Source organism: Bactrocera oleae, chromosome 4 (genome assembly GCF_042242935.1).
Source record: "Bactrocera oleae isolate idBacOlea1 chromosome 4, idBacOlea1, whole genome shotgun sequence".
NCBI classification, from domain to species: domain Eukaryota; kingdom Metazoa; phylum Arthropoda; class Insecta; order Diptera; family Tephritidae; genus Bactrocera; species Bactrocera oleae.
Window position 1 is genome coordinate 5729938 of NC_091538.1, and position 14236 is coordinate 5744173.

General features: G+C 33.5%; 1 protein-coding gene across 4 annotated transcripts in view; it reads right to left on the reverse strand.

Moving 5' to 3' along the window:
- Nplp1 (Neuropeptide-like precursor 1) overlaps positions 1 to 14236 on the reverse strand; it is a 46889-nt gene that overhangs the window by 6040 nt on the left and 26613 nt on the right. Inside the window, exons 2-4 of one of the 4 annotated variants that reach the window (XM_036374749.2) lie at positions 5570 to 5692; positions 3257 to 3950; positions 2638 to 2954 (exon numbers count right to left, since the gene is read on the reverse strand). In XM_036374749.2, coding sequence (XP_036230642.2) covers positions 2638 to 2954; positions 3257 to 3950; positions 5570 to 5692 — 1134 coding nt within the window. Of the gene's footprint in view, positions 1 to 2621; positions 2955 to 3256; positions 3951 to 5569; positions 5693 to 14236 lie in introns of all 4 variants that reach the window. The other 3 variants (XM_014246620.3, XM_036374750.2, XM_070108179.1) reach the window with 3 other exon arrangements.

Here is a 14236-nt window from a genome sequence, read left to right on the forward strand (position 1 = left end):
AATATTTTTACCCAAATTTTTTTTATTATTTTTAAATTTTTTTATTAAGTTTTTATTAATTATTTTAATTTTTTTTTTATTATTTCTTAATTTTTGTTTGTAATATAATTCTTTTTATTATTTACATTTTATTTTATTTTATTTTAATTTTTAAAAAATTTTATTTGAAAAAAAATTTTATTTTTATATAATTTTTGTTACTGAGTGTAGCACTTTTTCCATCTAAATTGCTATTTTTGCCTTCTTTTTTAGCCATATTTCCTAAACTTAATAACAGCTGCTTGGCGCTCAGTTTTCTGTTTATCACAACTGCCCTTTTAGCCATCCACCATTATTACTTCGTTGCAATTTATCTGCATTACAATCCTTTAATATGCCCTTATAATCAATTCACGCTTCCCACTCGTCGTCTGTAGCTGAATCCTGGCCATTAAATGCCACTTTATCAGTAACACATTTTTACTTTTTTCGACTGCCAATGCAACTCTTTCGCGAGCGCAGTGATAAATGACTCTTTGACAGTTATTCCTTTAATGAGTTTGAGCCAAAAAGTTAATGTCGTATTACTGTCAGATTGATTTCATGGCCGATATGACAATTTTTCTGCCATAATAAAGGCGAGGAAACAGACAAAAGCAGAAAAGATATGTTGAAATTTCGTTGGCAACATGTTGCCGCAGCAGCTGTATTGCGCAACATTTTTAGGAAACATTTATTTTATGAAATTTTTAGTTTTTATTGCAAAATAAAATCGAAAAGTTTGATTTTATGAAAATTAAATGCTGCCTAACTGATGAAAATTATGCTCAAAATGAATTCACAAAAAGAAATTGATTGCGTTACATGTTTTGGCAACAAATTTGTTCCGCAACATTCTTAACCAGCTATAATATGAAATCGTTTACTCCTAAAGGTATACTTCAAATTGTATCGTAACTAAAAAAGAGCAAAACTCCTAAAAGTACACTTCAAATTTTAACGAAATTAAAGAAGGCAAAAACCATATATTCTGAATTGAAAAAAAAACAACTAGAAACAAATTTTGGTACAGAAGAAGAACCCGTTGTGAGAAATCGTTGCTCGAAGTTCACAGTGTGGTATTAGTCTATACTACACAATTTTAAAAGTCAAGATTCTTCATCATAGTATTGATGTTAGATTCACGAACGGAATTTTAGTGGATGTATGTTATAACCAAATACTGTAGTGATGTCGAAATAGGTCCGGGAAATTGTGCAAATCGAATGCATACCCATTTTTTCCAGGATTTGAGTTTAAACACTTACAAATTTGCCTTTTTGAGCACCTGATTGAACTGTCGTTAACAATGCTCTACATATGAAAGGATGAGACAGGAAACGGTGATAATATGTTGGTGTTATCGATAGTTCGTGAAAAAAAAGAAGCTATATATCTAGTATATCTAATATTTTATTCGGATAACTCAAATATCTTTGAAAAAGTCTATCGCAAACGTTTACGTAGGTTGTTACTTTATTAAATATATTTTCAAATACTTCTGGCGAATATTTTTCGGTTTGTGGAAATATATAGACTTAGAAACATGATCAGCTGCTGAGTTATAACCATTATAAGGGATAGCAACATAGATAGCATGGAATTTGTAATGACCCAATGTATGATTCTGACTCGGTTCTTCAAATAATGGCTGATAAAAGATATAAGCCTCGCTTTAAAGGGGTTTTCCCTTGGTTCTATCTTGTCTATGGCTATTTGGCGGGAATTTCGTGCAAATTTACTTCTTGATTCCTGCCAGTTATATATAATAACATTTTGAAAGTTTGTGCCCGATTTAAACTAGTTGTATCCTACCTTTAATGCTTCTCTACATTCTTTCGCACAATTTCACAAAGCTCACAGTCACTTTACAACCAACTACAGTTGACTAGCTCCAAGCAAAGCGCAGCCAGAAATAGTTTTCAAACATTTTTTAGTAAATCAATGACATTTATTGCCACATACTTGACACGGAAGCGCATAAGAAGAATGCCGTTAAGTCAACTAGAGCGACAAAAGTGTGTAAATGTCTTAAATTATTGGAAAGACATGCCAATCAAACCGTACCAACAAGAAGACGTGCACAAACTAAGCTATGAGCTCGAACACACATACACATATAATTGTGGAATACATATTATTTTTGAGGTTATGTTACTCTGAAATGCGCTACATACTACTACGTACTAAGAAGAAGAAGAAGAAGAATATGAAGAAAAGTGACAGAATTTACTATGTGGTATGCAAATAGCACAAACAACTTTCCAAATAAATTGAAAAAAAATTTATATTTGAAATAAAAAACTTTAAACACACAACAAATTTCATATTAAAAAACAAAGGAGAAAAATTTTCAAATTACACGATGCTTTTCTAGAGACAGGACACAGGCGAACACAATGCGTTCATCGTTTTGGAGCAGTGCATCAGTGCAGCTACACGTTAACTGTTATACGAGGACACAATTCAAAACGAATCACTTGCTATTACGAGTTACAATGAAATATATATATATATATACATGTATATATATAGATGTATGTGTAGTAGTAGGTACAGTAGGTATGCATGTAGGTTCATCAGCAATTAACACACAAATTCACCGCAATTTACTCATACAAATTGCCTGGCACGTCCAGAGCGACTAAAACGGCCGCCACCGCCGCCGATGCTGCCGCCTAAGCTGCCGGTGATGCTGCGCAACGAACGATAGGTGGGTAAGAAGCCCGAGCGGTAGACGGCGCCAATGTGCCGTTTTTGTTGTGGCGGGCCATAAGGTGCTTCCTTCGGCGGTTCGGCAGCCACATCTAGCGTGTCCTCTTGCGACAGCGCAGCCTCTTCACCGGGATCCAAGCCACCAATAAGCGGCATATAGTCAGAAGCGGCGCGTGGTGCAGCGTTTTCGATGCCAAAAAGTTCGGGATTCCTGGAGGTATCTTTAAATGTTGATGCATAGTGGTTATGGTACATAATATACAATATATATATATTTATATATTACAGTTTATGCGCTTATTAGCTTATACTATGTAATAGTTGTGTATGTGTTATTTTATATATGTTTATATAAGTGCTTATATATTCTTAAATATAGCAGTTATTATATAATATAATATATATACATATGCGCTCTCTTTCAGCGCAGCTTATTTACAATCACACTTCGCTTCATCCGCGCTTACTTCCTATATATGTATATACAAACATACAAGTTATGCCAACCATATAATTCACTCACCTAGAAAGCGTTTCTGTGCGCGTCCAAAATCACCCCAGTCCAAATCGGCATAGCTGGGATACAGCCAATAGTTGGGCATAAACTCAGCATAGTCCATGTCGCTGCCGAAGAAACTGGCCGGCAAGTAGACCTCATCCTCATCGCGCTTGTGTTGTATGCCATGCACGGGTGATGCTTTCAGTGCGCCGATGTTACGTTTCTCAGCTGGTGCGAGCGTGGCCTGGCGTCCGTGCGAATTGTAACGTGCCACAGCGGCCAAATTGCGCTTGCTGCCGTCACCTTTGGTGAGTAGTCCCAAGCGCGCCAATGTTGCCAGATTGCGTTTGCCATTTTGTGGCAGCTGAAAGTCACGTGCGAGTGTGCCGATGTTGCGTTTGCCGTAGGTGGCGAAACCGCCGCCGCGCGCCAGTGCGCCAACATAACGCTTGTCTTCGTTTTGTGTCGTCGGTTCGGCGTCATCGGGATCGGGCAGCGACGGCAATTGTCCGTTCTTGGCGAGTGTTGCCAAACTGCGTTTGGGATGTAACATGCCCTGTGCGGCCAAGGCGGCCACGGAACGTTTGTCCTCGTCGATATAGTCATAGTCTGGCGCTGCAGCGTTGTAAACCTGCTCATACTCGTTAGGAGCGGCAGAGTCGGCGGCCAGCTGACGTTCGCGCAGCAAGTTGCGCAATTGACTGCGTAGCGCGGAGGCCTGCGGGCGAAAGAGAGAGAGTGGCGTATAGGAATTTATACAATACTGAAGGCTCTGAAAGGTCTAGTTTTATTTCATGTTGGGAACTATTGATGTCCAATTAGAGCTTCTGCAATATAAGGTACCTATTGGCGGGCATTAAAAAAAATGGAACCGAAGGAAAAGATCCAAGTATGGTATATTAAATTTGATACTATCTCGAGCGCTCGTACGTCTCATTGTTCAAGTGAAATCAGCTCATAGTAATGAAGTAGAAGTTCCGGTATTTAGAGAGTTCTGTACATCTGTGTAGTATAGTGAAATCTACAAAATGGATATGAAATAGGGTCGGTCTCGCTTTACTTTATCGAAAATCCTTCAAACTGGGTTTCAGGCTGACTTGGTATTATTTAATAAATATATCTGAGCTGGTGAAAAGTTTAGGGATCTCTGATATTCTTCGAATTGACCATAACTTGGATTTGTAAGATTTGCTGGAACATACTCAGATAACTCTCGGAGTTGTAACCTCGTATAATCTAATATGAATCTAAAGGATATTCATTTGATCACGCTCAATTATATCCAATGATGACAGATTTGGATTAGAGGAGAGTTTTGATTATTTGAGACCCAGTTTACCTTAGAGACAGTCGGTCGGCTTTGGCGATATTAATTTTGACTCTGATTTGATTAGAGACAACTCAGTCTATGTATTTAATGATGTTATATAATGAAGATTATTTATGGAAAGCCACTTTTAGGGCTATTATTCCTCTCCAGTGATCTCACTTGGACAGCTTAGAATGCCGATACGTTGTGTTACTTAAAACTACTATATAATAAATCATAATACCCTTTCAAATCGACAAAGCGCTTTGAAAATATCACAAATTTGTTGAGGCTAATGTCAGTTGGTTTACCAAAAGTAAGCCTGCCGAGATGTTTCATTCTCAGCCGTACAAAAATTGAACACTGATGAAAGATTATAATCTTAACAAGGTATGAAACATTTATTTATCTCAGATTCATTACCTCTTTTTTTGGCTACTAATAGTTCTATAAATATTTAAACTTACACTGAGCAAATATATTTTAAAAATTTGGACCAATCATAGATCATTTGGCAATCTTTGCATATCATTAAAAAGTAGAGTAAATTTTAAAGCAATTTCTTAGCCATCCTTCTGTCCTCCCATTTCCGCTTTTGTTAAGTTTGTATTATAATTTTCTCTCTATTTATGGCATTAAATGTGAACAAATTCAACTCTTTCTCTCTGCTAAAAATGCAAATTTAATTTAATTTTATAATATTCTCCACACCTCTCTTTTGTAATATCTTCCTAATCCCTTTTAAGCTTTATACTTAACACCGAGCAAAGGATGGAAAGGAAAATGACGGAACGAATCATGTTCAATTTCGAAATCAAATACACCTGCTTGAACCTCCTCTAACCGCTTTACTCTGCCCCTTCACGACGGAAAAATTTCCTTTTACGTTGATTTCTCAATAATAAAGTTAGGAAATATTGAAAAAAAAAATGAAAAATAATAAAAGGAAATTTTTGAAGCAAAGCAACCCGTACACCTTTTTGCCTTTTTATGTAACAAACAGTTGTACAGAGGATATGCGTACTTACATGCAATTGATATACCGGATTTGGATACACAAGCTGATTTATTAACGCGTCCAGGTCGTAGGGTGGAGCGGCAGGACCGTCAGCATCAATGGACACAGCCTGAATCAGGTGTGGTTGTTGGAGCTAAAAAAAGCAAAAAAAAGAGAAAAGATTTTATGCAGTAAATGAAATGGGCCACTCGAATAAAAAAGTAAAGCTGTGAGTAAATGAATGACTGAATGAATGCTTGAGCGCAAAAGGAAAATGAGAGCAGAAGTATTTGAGTGGAACGAAGAAGAGCGAGAGGACACAAACTGGCGCAGATAAAACACCGTTGCTGTGATATTGTGGAGTTAAACACAACGAGGTGGTAAAAAGCACGCTTGTTGGTAGAAAAAATTGTTTTCTGTACAACAATAACTACAGCGAACAACAGTTGTAGGATAAACAAGCTCCGGTTATGCCAGTGAATTTGACATGAAAGCGCGAGCAGTAAAGAATGTTGGGATTTGAAAGTTGAATTGAAAAATGATGCACAAATCCTACAAACTAATTTCCTTTTCATTTTTCATTTTTTTTTTCACTTTCCAAGAATTTTTATTTATTTTCATTTTTATTTTTTTATCTTTGTGTAAAATGAAATCAGCGACAACAGTAATAAAGGCAATTCGTTTTTGAAACGGCATTGATTGCTTGGGTTATGGACGTGCTGTAAGGGTTGCTGTTTCGTTTCGTTTAGCCTTCTAATTAGCGCCGAGGGTCAACTTTTATATTAGCCTGCATACCTTTAAAGATTTTCAGATAGCCTTTGACTGGAAAATTGTTATTTGTTATATTTTTCAATTGCCTTTAGCGCTTTCAATCTCAAATAATTGATGTAGAGGGCGCTTCAACTTAAAAAATATTTTAATTTTAGTATTTTCATGTGGGTTTAAAAAATCAATACAAAAGCAAAGAAAGCATTATTTATATTTTTTTCAAGTAAGAAATTTTATTGAAAACAATTATTATGAAAAAAATTTAGAGAAATAATTATGAAAAAAATTAGAAAATCTGAAATTGATATAATTGTTTTCAACTCATTATTTTAAATAATAAATTTATCAAAAAGTCACTAAACTGAAAATGTATAAAGCTTTTTCTTATCTTTTTTTAAATATTTTAATTCTAATATTTTCATGTTGAAATAAAAAACTGTATATCAATACATTTGATAATAATTATAAAATATAATATATTTTTTTCAAATAACAAATTTTATAAAAAAAAAAAATAAAATAAAAATGTTTAAAGATATTGTAGCCTTTCTTTAGTTAATTATTGTGAAGAACTACAGTTTTTTACCATATTTAGTTTTTATTAGATCGAATTCGATTTTAGAAAAAAAATTTAAAAAAAAATTTATATACCATATTTTTGACTGTCACTGCAGCAAAAAGTGCAGTTTCTTTATGCAGTTTTATAACTTTTTTTTCCCCAACAAATTTTGTTAAAATTAATAATATAAATTTATAAAACAAAAAATTAAATTATTTAGCAATTATTACGTAATTAAATTACTTTAATTTAAATAATTATTATTTTTTAAATTAAGTAATAAAAAATAATATTAATTAAAATAATTTATTTATATTATGCGATAATTTTTAAATGTCTTTATTATTATTTAGAATTGGTATGTACTTTTTAATTAACATAATTCGTTTAAAAACTTTGGAACTATACCTATTGAAATTCCTGCTATGTAATTATACATATTGAAAAAAAAATGTTTTTCGAACAAAAATTTATAACTTTATTTATTATGGCATAAATATATTTTTTTAACTGTCCAGTGAAAAATATAATTTCTTTAAGCATTTTTATGAAATTTGTTTTGCTCAACAATTTTTATTAAAACAAATAATATATATATATATATATATATAAAATAATTATATTATTTAACAATTATTGCATAATTAAATTATTTGAATTTAAATAGTAAATTTTTTAAATTAAGAAAATTTTAATTAAGTTAATTTTTAATTTTTTTTCGTTTTAAAATTAGTTAATAAAAATCACTATAAAATTAATTTTAAAAACTTAATTAATTAATAAAAAAATTAGTGTTATTAATTAAAATAAAATATTTATTTATGCTATAACTTACTTACTGTTTATAAATTTTTTATTAATTTATTAATAAAAATATTTAATTAATAAAATTAATTTAAAAAATTTGAAACTAAAAACTTTGTAATTATAAATATAAAAAAAATTTAATTTCGGAACTTTATTAATAAAAAAGGAATATCACTAAAATTTCATTAAATGCTAGAAAAATTACTCGATTCTAGCACAAAATTGCTTCACATCCTTTCTGTACTGAAACGAATTTTATCAAGAGCCGAAATAAAAACACTCTTTCAATACGAATGCCATTGAAAAGATTCATTGTAATTTTGCACCCCTCAAACGAGCACAATCAAGCACGAACAAAAGTTTTGCCACGCGCTAGACCGACAACAACAAAGACAAAAAGCGCACTCACGCGTATTCGTTTCCGCTAACATTGCGCCTGGTTGCAAGGAAAGTATAGAAAAATGTATGCAAAAAAAATAAATTCAGCAAATTTGCATAAAAAAAAATACAAAACAATTTGTGTAGAAAAAAACGCAAAAAAAATAAAAAAATTAAATTAAAATAAAAAAGTAAAAAAATTGCGCATAAATTTAAATTTGATATTGCTTAGTGCCCAGTTTCGCTTTAATTGCGCCGACATGCATTTGGCGGTTTACAGCTGTTGCGATTTTATTAAAATTCATGCGCAAATATTTGCACATAATACATGCTCCACACACAAGTATAAATGTTTATGTGTGCATATGTAAATATAAAATGTATGCGCCGCGCGAGTGCCTTAAGCAAATAAATGTTCATCATACGACATGGCTCACCTGCAGTCATTTACATGCGCACACGCGGACGGCTAAGCGTAACTTGTAAATCAAAGCCACACGTGCATAAACGCATACACACACACATATAAACAGAGATGCCAGTGGTACATGTGATTCAAGTGCATGCTGTGGTGGCTTTGAAAAATTCCATTAAAATTGCGTGTGAATTATACGTTTATTTGCTATATGTCGGCGCGTACGCGTGTGCCCGCCCTCTCATACATTTTCTACAAACACTTCAACTGCCATCTCCGCTGCTCGTTAACTACAGCGCCACCGCATTGCGTTTTTAATTTCATATATTACATTTATTTGGCAGTTTCGGAGTGCTTTACTCGTATATCATTAAAATTGCATGAATTACAAGTTTTTCGGATGCATCGCAAAACTTTTACTCATATTTGACTATTAGTGCTATTTGATGCAGTAAAACTATAAAATTTTATTGCAACTAACATAATTTGTGCACATTTGTGGTGAGCGCATTATTAAGACACCATACTGCGTATGAGTAACATTATTTGTGAAGTTATTCGGTGAAGACATGCTTCAAATTTGAAATATTTTAATTACTTTCTTGAGCACATAATGTGTGCGTAACTACGAGTTGAACTGTAAATGTATGTCTTTTTTGAAATTTTACTGCAAGTACAGTTAATATTTTATTCAATTTTTAATAAAAGTGAGGTTAGGTAAAAAATTTCTTCACGAGTTTTTTTATAAATAAAAATGGAGCAATGTGGCGGCAAAATTTTACATGTATTCAAGCCAACGCTACAATCTCCGCACTATTCGATATAGCTGCCATACAAACTGACCGATCAAAACCAAGATAAGTATCTTTTTATACCATTTTATGCTATAAGAAATACACCTACGAAGTGGATAACAACTTCGTTGCAGCCGAAGTTAACGTTTTTTCTTGTTTAATATATTTTTTGGCGATTGTATAATTTTTGCTTTCATTTGACTAAAATTAATTGCTACTTCAAAAGCATTTATGCAGTTCGTAATTTCAAACGCTAAAAATAAATCAATTTGTACAATAAATGCTTAGGATATAAACAAAAATTGGTAATAAATCAATAAAAGCTCATGCCATCATGAATATACCATCTTTGAAACTACATTAAATCGACAAAGTATATTTATTTATGCCAATTAGCTGCCTTGTAATGCACTTAATACAAATTTATTGATTCCCTTCACCCTAAATGACTAGCAGCCGATACAAATAAATATTATGACTACCACAAAAAACTGCTGTATAATAAATTTCTAAGCATTTAGAGCAGTTATTAATAAAAAATCAATGACGCCAAAGCCATTATGCGATTCGAATCGAAAGCTTTTATGCGCTTACAGCCAACAATTGACGCTGTAGACATTGAGGAAAAAAAATAAATAAAACAATAATTTATATTGTGCTGAGTATATATATTTGTATGTATTTTTTACAAGCGTACACACACGTATGTATGTACAGAAACAGTAATATCGCGCAATTAGCAATCAAAATTGTTGCTGTTAAAACATAAGAGCTAGCATATGTGAACATATATATACGCACAGGTTTTATATACATCGTATATAAAAAAAAAATACATATACGTATATAAAACCTGTGCGGCAATTAACAAACAAGCAGAAAATCTCAGAAAACAATAACAACTGACGTTGTGCGTAAGGAATAATGTATAAACGTCACACGAAACAACTCGAAAGCAAATGAAGCAGCGAAGACTTTAAGGCTCAGCAATGGAACTGCTGTTGGCAAAACGACATTAAAGTTAATGCGCATGCATGCATATATATGTGTTTCCCAATTAAATACAATTCACATTGGCATTGACGCTGCGCAGAGCAAATATCGCGCATTGTAAGTTGTGTATACGCAGTGTACGACGCCATGTGCTATGCTGTGAATAAAAGGTTGTTATTAAAGGCTGGTAATGAAAACTTAATTTCTGATTGCCGCTAATTAAGCGTGCAAATTATAAACACATCTTAAGCTGCGCTGCACATGGTGCTCTTATTATGCAACACTTTTTCAGCTTAAGAAATAAATGTTTAACGAATTATAGTGCATTTATAGCAGCAGTTGGCAAAAACATATTAAGATGATATAAAATTTTAGTTTTAGTATAAATTTCGGCGCCACTATGCATACTTTACTAGCTACTAGACTATAAGCTGAAGCAAAAAAAAAAAAACATTATAGGTATATATATCTATGAAAGCCTGTATGCTAGCACAGCTTCACACCGCGAGCCGCGCACTGCAATAATTTTTGTGATTGCCATCAGCGCCAACGGCTAGCGCTCGCTTTATTGCGCTAATATTTACACAATTTGTTTGTACACTCGTCAAACGCCAACTAATGGCCGCGTTGTTTATATTTTTGTTGCTGTCTGACTTTTAACCCGACAAATTATGCTCGCAGTTCGTGTTGACTTTTGCGCTCGCACTTGACTGTGCGGCAACCTTCAACCTTTGGCAGCCGACAGCACCGACATCAACTCATTGCCATTAATAAACGTACAACAGTTGTGTGTGTTGTGATTGGATTTGGTACCGGCTTTACAGTGTGTGTTCGCAAAGGCGATGTTGTGATTATATAAAAGTATCAGTGCGTTATAGAAGATTATTTTATGAAATATGCTTGTTGCCATTAAAGAGAAGAAAAGTTGCGTAGTAAAAAAAAACTACTCTCTTTTTCACAAAATATTTAATTGAAGTTTTATACATAAAACCTGTTGATATAAGTAATCTTTATTTATTCTTCTTAGTGTATTTTTATTATAACCCGAACAGGGTATTTTAAGTTGGCCACAAAGTTTGTAACACCCATCAGGAAACGTCAGCAACACTATAAAACCGGTGAAAATAAAAACTCTGTATGGAAAACTTTTATATTTAACAAGAAATCTTTACAAAATTTACTCTAAATTATTATCCAAAGCAAGGCTACGATCTTCGTTAAAAATTGTTCAGATCGGACTACTATTGCATATAGCTACCATACAAACTGTTCGATCAAAATCAAGTTGAAGATTTTTTATAGCCTTTTATGCTATAAGAAATGCATCTATGTGGGGTATTATAGCTGCAACCGAATTTAACGTTTTTTCTTGGTTTTTATTTATTGTGTTTTTTAGGCTGCTTATAAAAAAAGTAAAGTTTTTTATATGACCCTTTGGTACACAAAAAAAAAAAATCGCATAAGCCATTTATGTTTGATCGGAGCAGTATGCAGGTTGTGCCAAAAGTATATGTACTTTTCAAACGTTTAATAAGTTACTTTAGCTAAAACAAGAAACACAAATGCTCTTTAAAATATGCTAAGATTTTTAAAATTTATTTATATTGAGTGCAAAGCAGAAGCTTTGCAATACTCTGTGTGCGCACACTTCAACCTACAATCTTTCCGCTTTAAATCAGCCATTCTTTCAGCTACCCAACGCAGTCAACATAAATTTTACATAAAAATGTGTATGCTATTTTATTTTGCTATTTGCACTAAATATCCTACACAGCTAAATAATTTACATACAAATATGTGTGTGTGTGTGTGTGTGTGAAGAGAAACTGTAGCATTGCTAAGAGTCATGTGCGAGTATTTAGCTATTTCTGCAGTGCCATATAAACTATGCGCTAACATTTTTCATATTTTTCGCACAAAAATTCCATAAAATTCAACGAAATATGCAGAAAAGCTATACAAATGTGTTATGCCACAACGAGAAGCGTAAATGCCAAGCAGCAACAAAGCGAAACAAAAGATGAACGAGATGAGGAAAAATGTATGTATGTATGTGTAACTGCGGTATACGAAAGAATACGGCATACCAGCGTGTAACAGCAGCAATGTAATGGAGAATATGGCATGCCAGTAGCAACAGCATAAAAAATGTCACTCATACGCACCGACGCACTGCTTAAAAATGTGTTCTTTAGCAAGAAAACTGCCAAGATTTGTTTATTTTTGCGCTTATTTTTGTTTACTTTTGCTTGCTGCTGTTGCTTTTTATGCTTTGCAGCAAATTTGTAAGTGCCTGTCAATTTATATGAGATTTAAGAGGGCATACAAATATGCGCGCTAAGACGTTGCCAAAGCAAAATCTGCAATAAGTATGTATAATAAAGTAAATGGCAGCGCAACAGCGTGCAATGTGTTGAGTAACGGGAGTCTTAGCTGCGTTGCTGACGCATATATTGTGCTTATGTGCCTCTATATACCAAACAACAACAATTTGTATGTGTATATGCTAAGCCTGCTTACTTTATATGTGTATTTACGATATTGATAAGAGGCAACAGCACAGCGCCACTGTAGCAACAGCTTCCTTAAACTACACTACGTGTAAATAGATGGAAGTGGTTTGCAATTTATATTGTTATTTGCATGTATGCGGTGGCCTATTGTCGTTAAATACCTATTCAACATGTGGCTACAAGCCGCCTAGCGGCGCGCATACTTCACCGCACCTCCTTATGACCGGATTTTGCTATCAAAAGCAGTAGTGAAGTGTGCACGCCTAACAACTTGCCACTTGTACGAGCTCCATGCAGTCGTCACATATTCTATATATGTATGTGCTTAGCAGGAGTGTCAGTGGAAAAAAGCAAGCTGCTAAACGACGCATGAAACCCAACAAATGACGACCACAAGTAGAGTTGTTATTTGTTGTTATGCCTTCAACTCATACACACTACATCCGTTTGCTGAAGAGCTTCTTTTGACACGACTGTTGTGTGTGTGCCAGCGTTGCCTATCACAACTCACACATAGCAACTGACATATGCACACACATATGCAGGCATACACTGACAGCGGCTTATAGGTGTACATACTCCTTTATATACATGAGCATTTGCTTTCCGTTTGCACTCAGTATTTATATAGTGTTTGGCATGTGTGCTGTTGGTGTCTTCGCAAGGCATGGATAACACGTCGGCAATTTCATTTAGCCAGCAAATCCGTAAGCTGTTAGTTGTCGCTTGTAATGCTATCAGCTGTCGGCATATGCTGTAGCAATACTGAAGCATTGAAATGCGGGCGTACACATGTGTATGTGTGTGCACTGGTGTATTTCATTGTCATGTTATATGTACAAATGCGTATTTGCCTTCCTTAGAGCTGTTATTAGTAGATACTAATACACTTGCAGTTCGTTACAATTGTCGCCGTTAGCAATACACATTTGTTGCATGCTTGCGTTATGGCTGTAGGTCTTAAATTCTAAGTTTACTTTTACTAAATGAAAATAATATATTGAAATATAATATTAAGTTAACATTATAGAAAAAATAGCTAGAAATATTGGTAAGTCAATTTATATAATTAAAAAAAAGTACAAAATGCCCTAAAATTCATGTTTGCACGAAATATAGAGTTGTATGTATAGTAAAACTTTACGTAGAATAATTTTGTAGTACCTTTCAAACGTATAACTCGCTGTTAAAAGTGTCATTTTCAACATTTTTTTCAATTACTCGAAATAAAATGCATTTGCGAGCAAGCTGTATAGTTTGAATATTCTAGAAAAATGTGCGCCGGATAATTTTACTTGGGGGCTGCTAAGGCAAAAACTTTATACAATTAACAGTTTGAGCTACAGTGACCAAAATACACAAATCGCGCCTTAAGGTATGCTAAATTTTTTTTTTACGTAGCGAATATGGACTTTGCAAACAAAAATTTAAACTCTATATTATTTAACCAGCTACCTTTTAGCATAAGTAG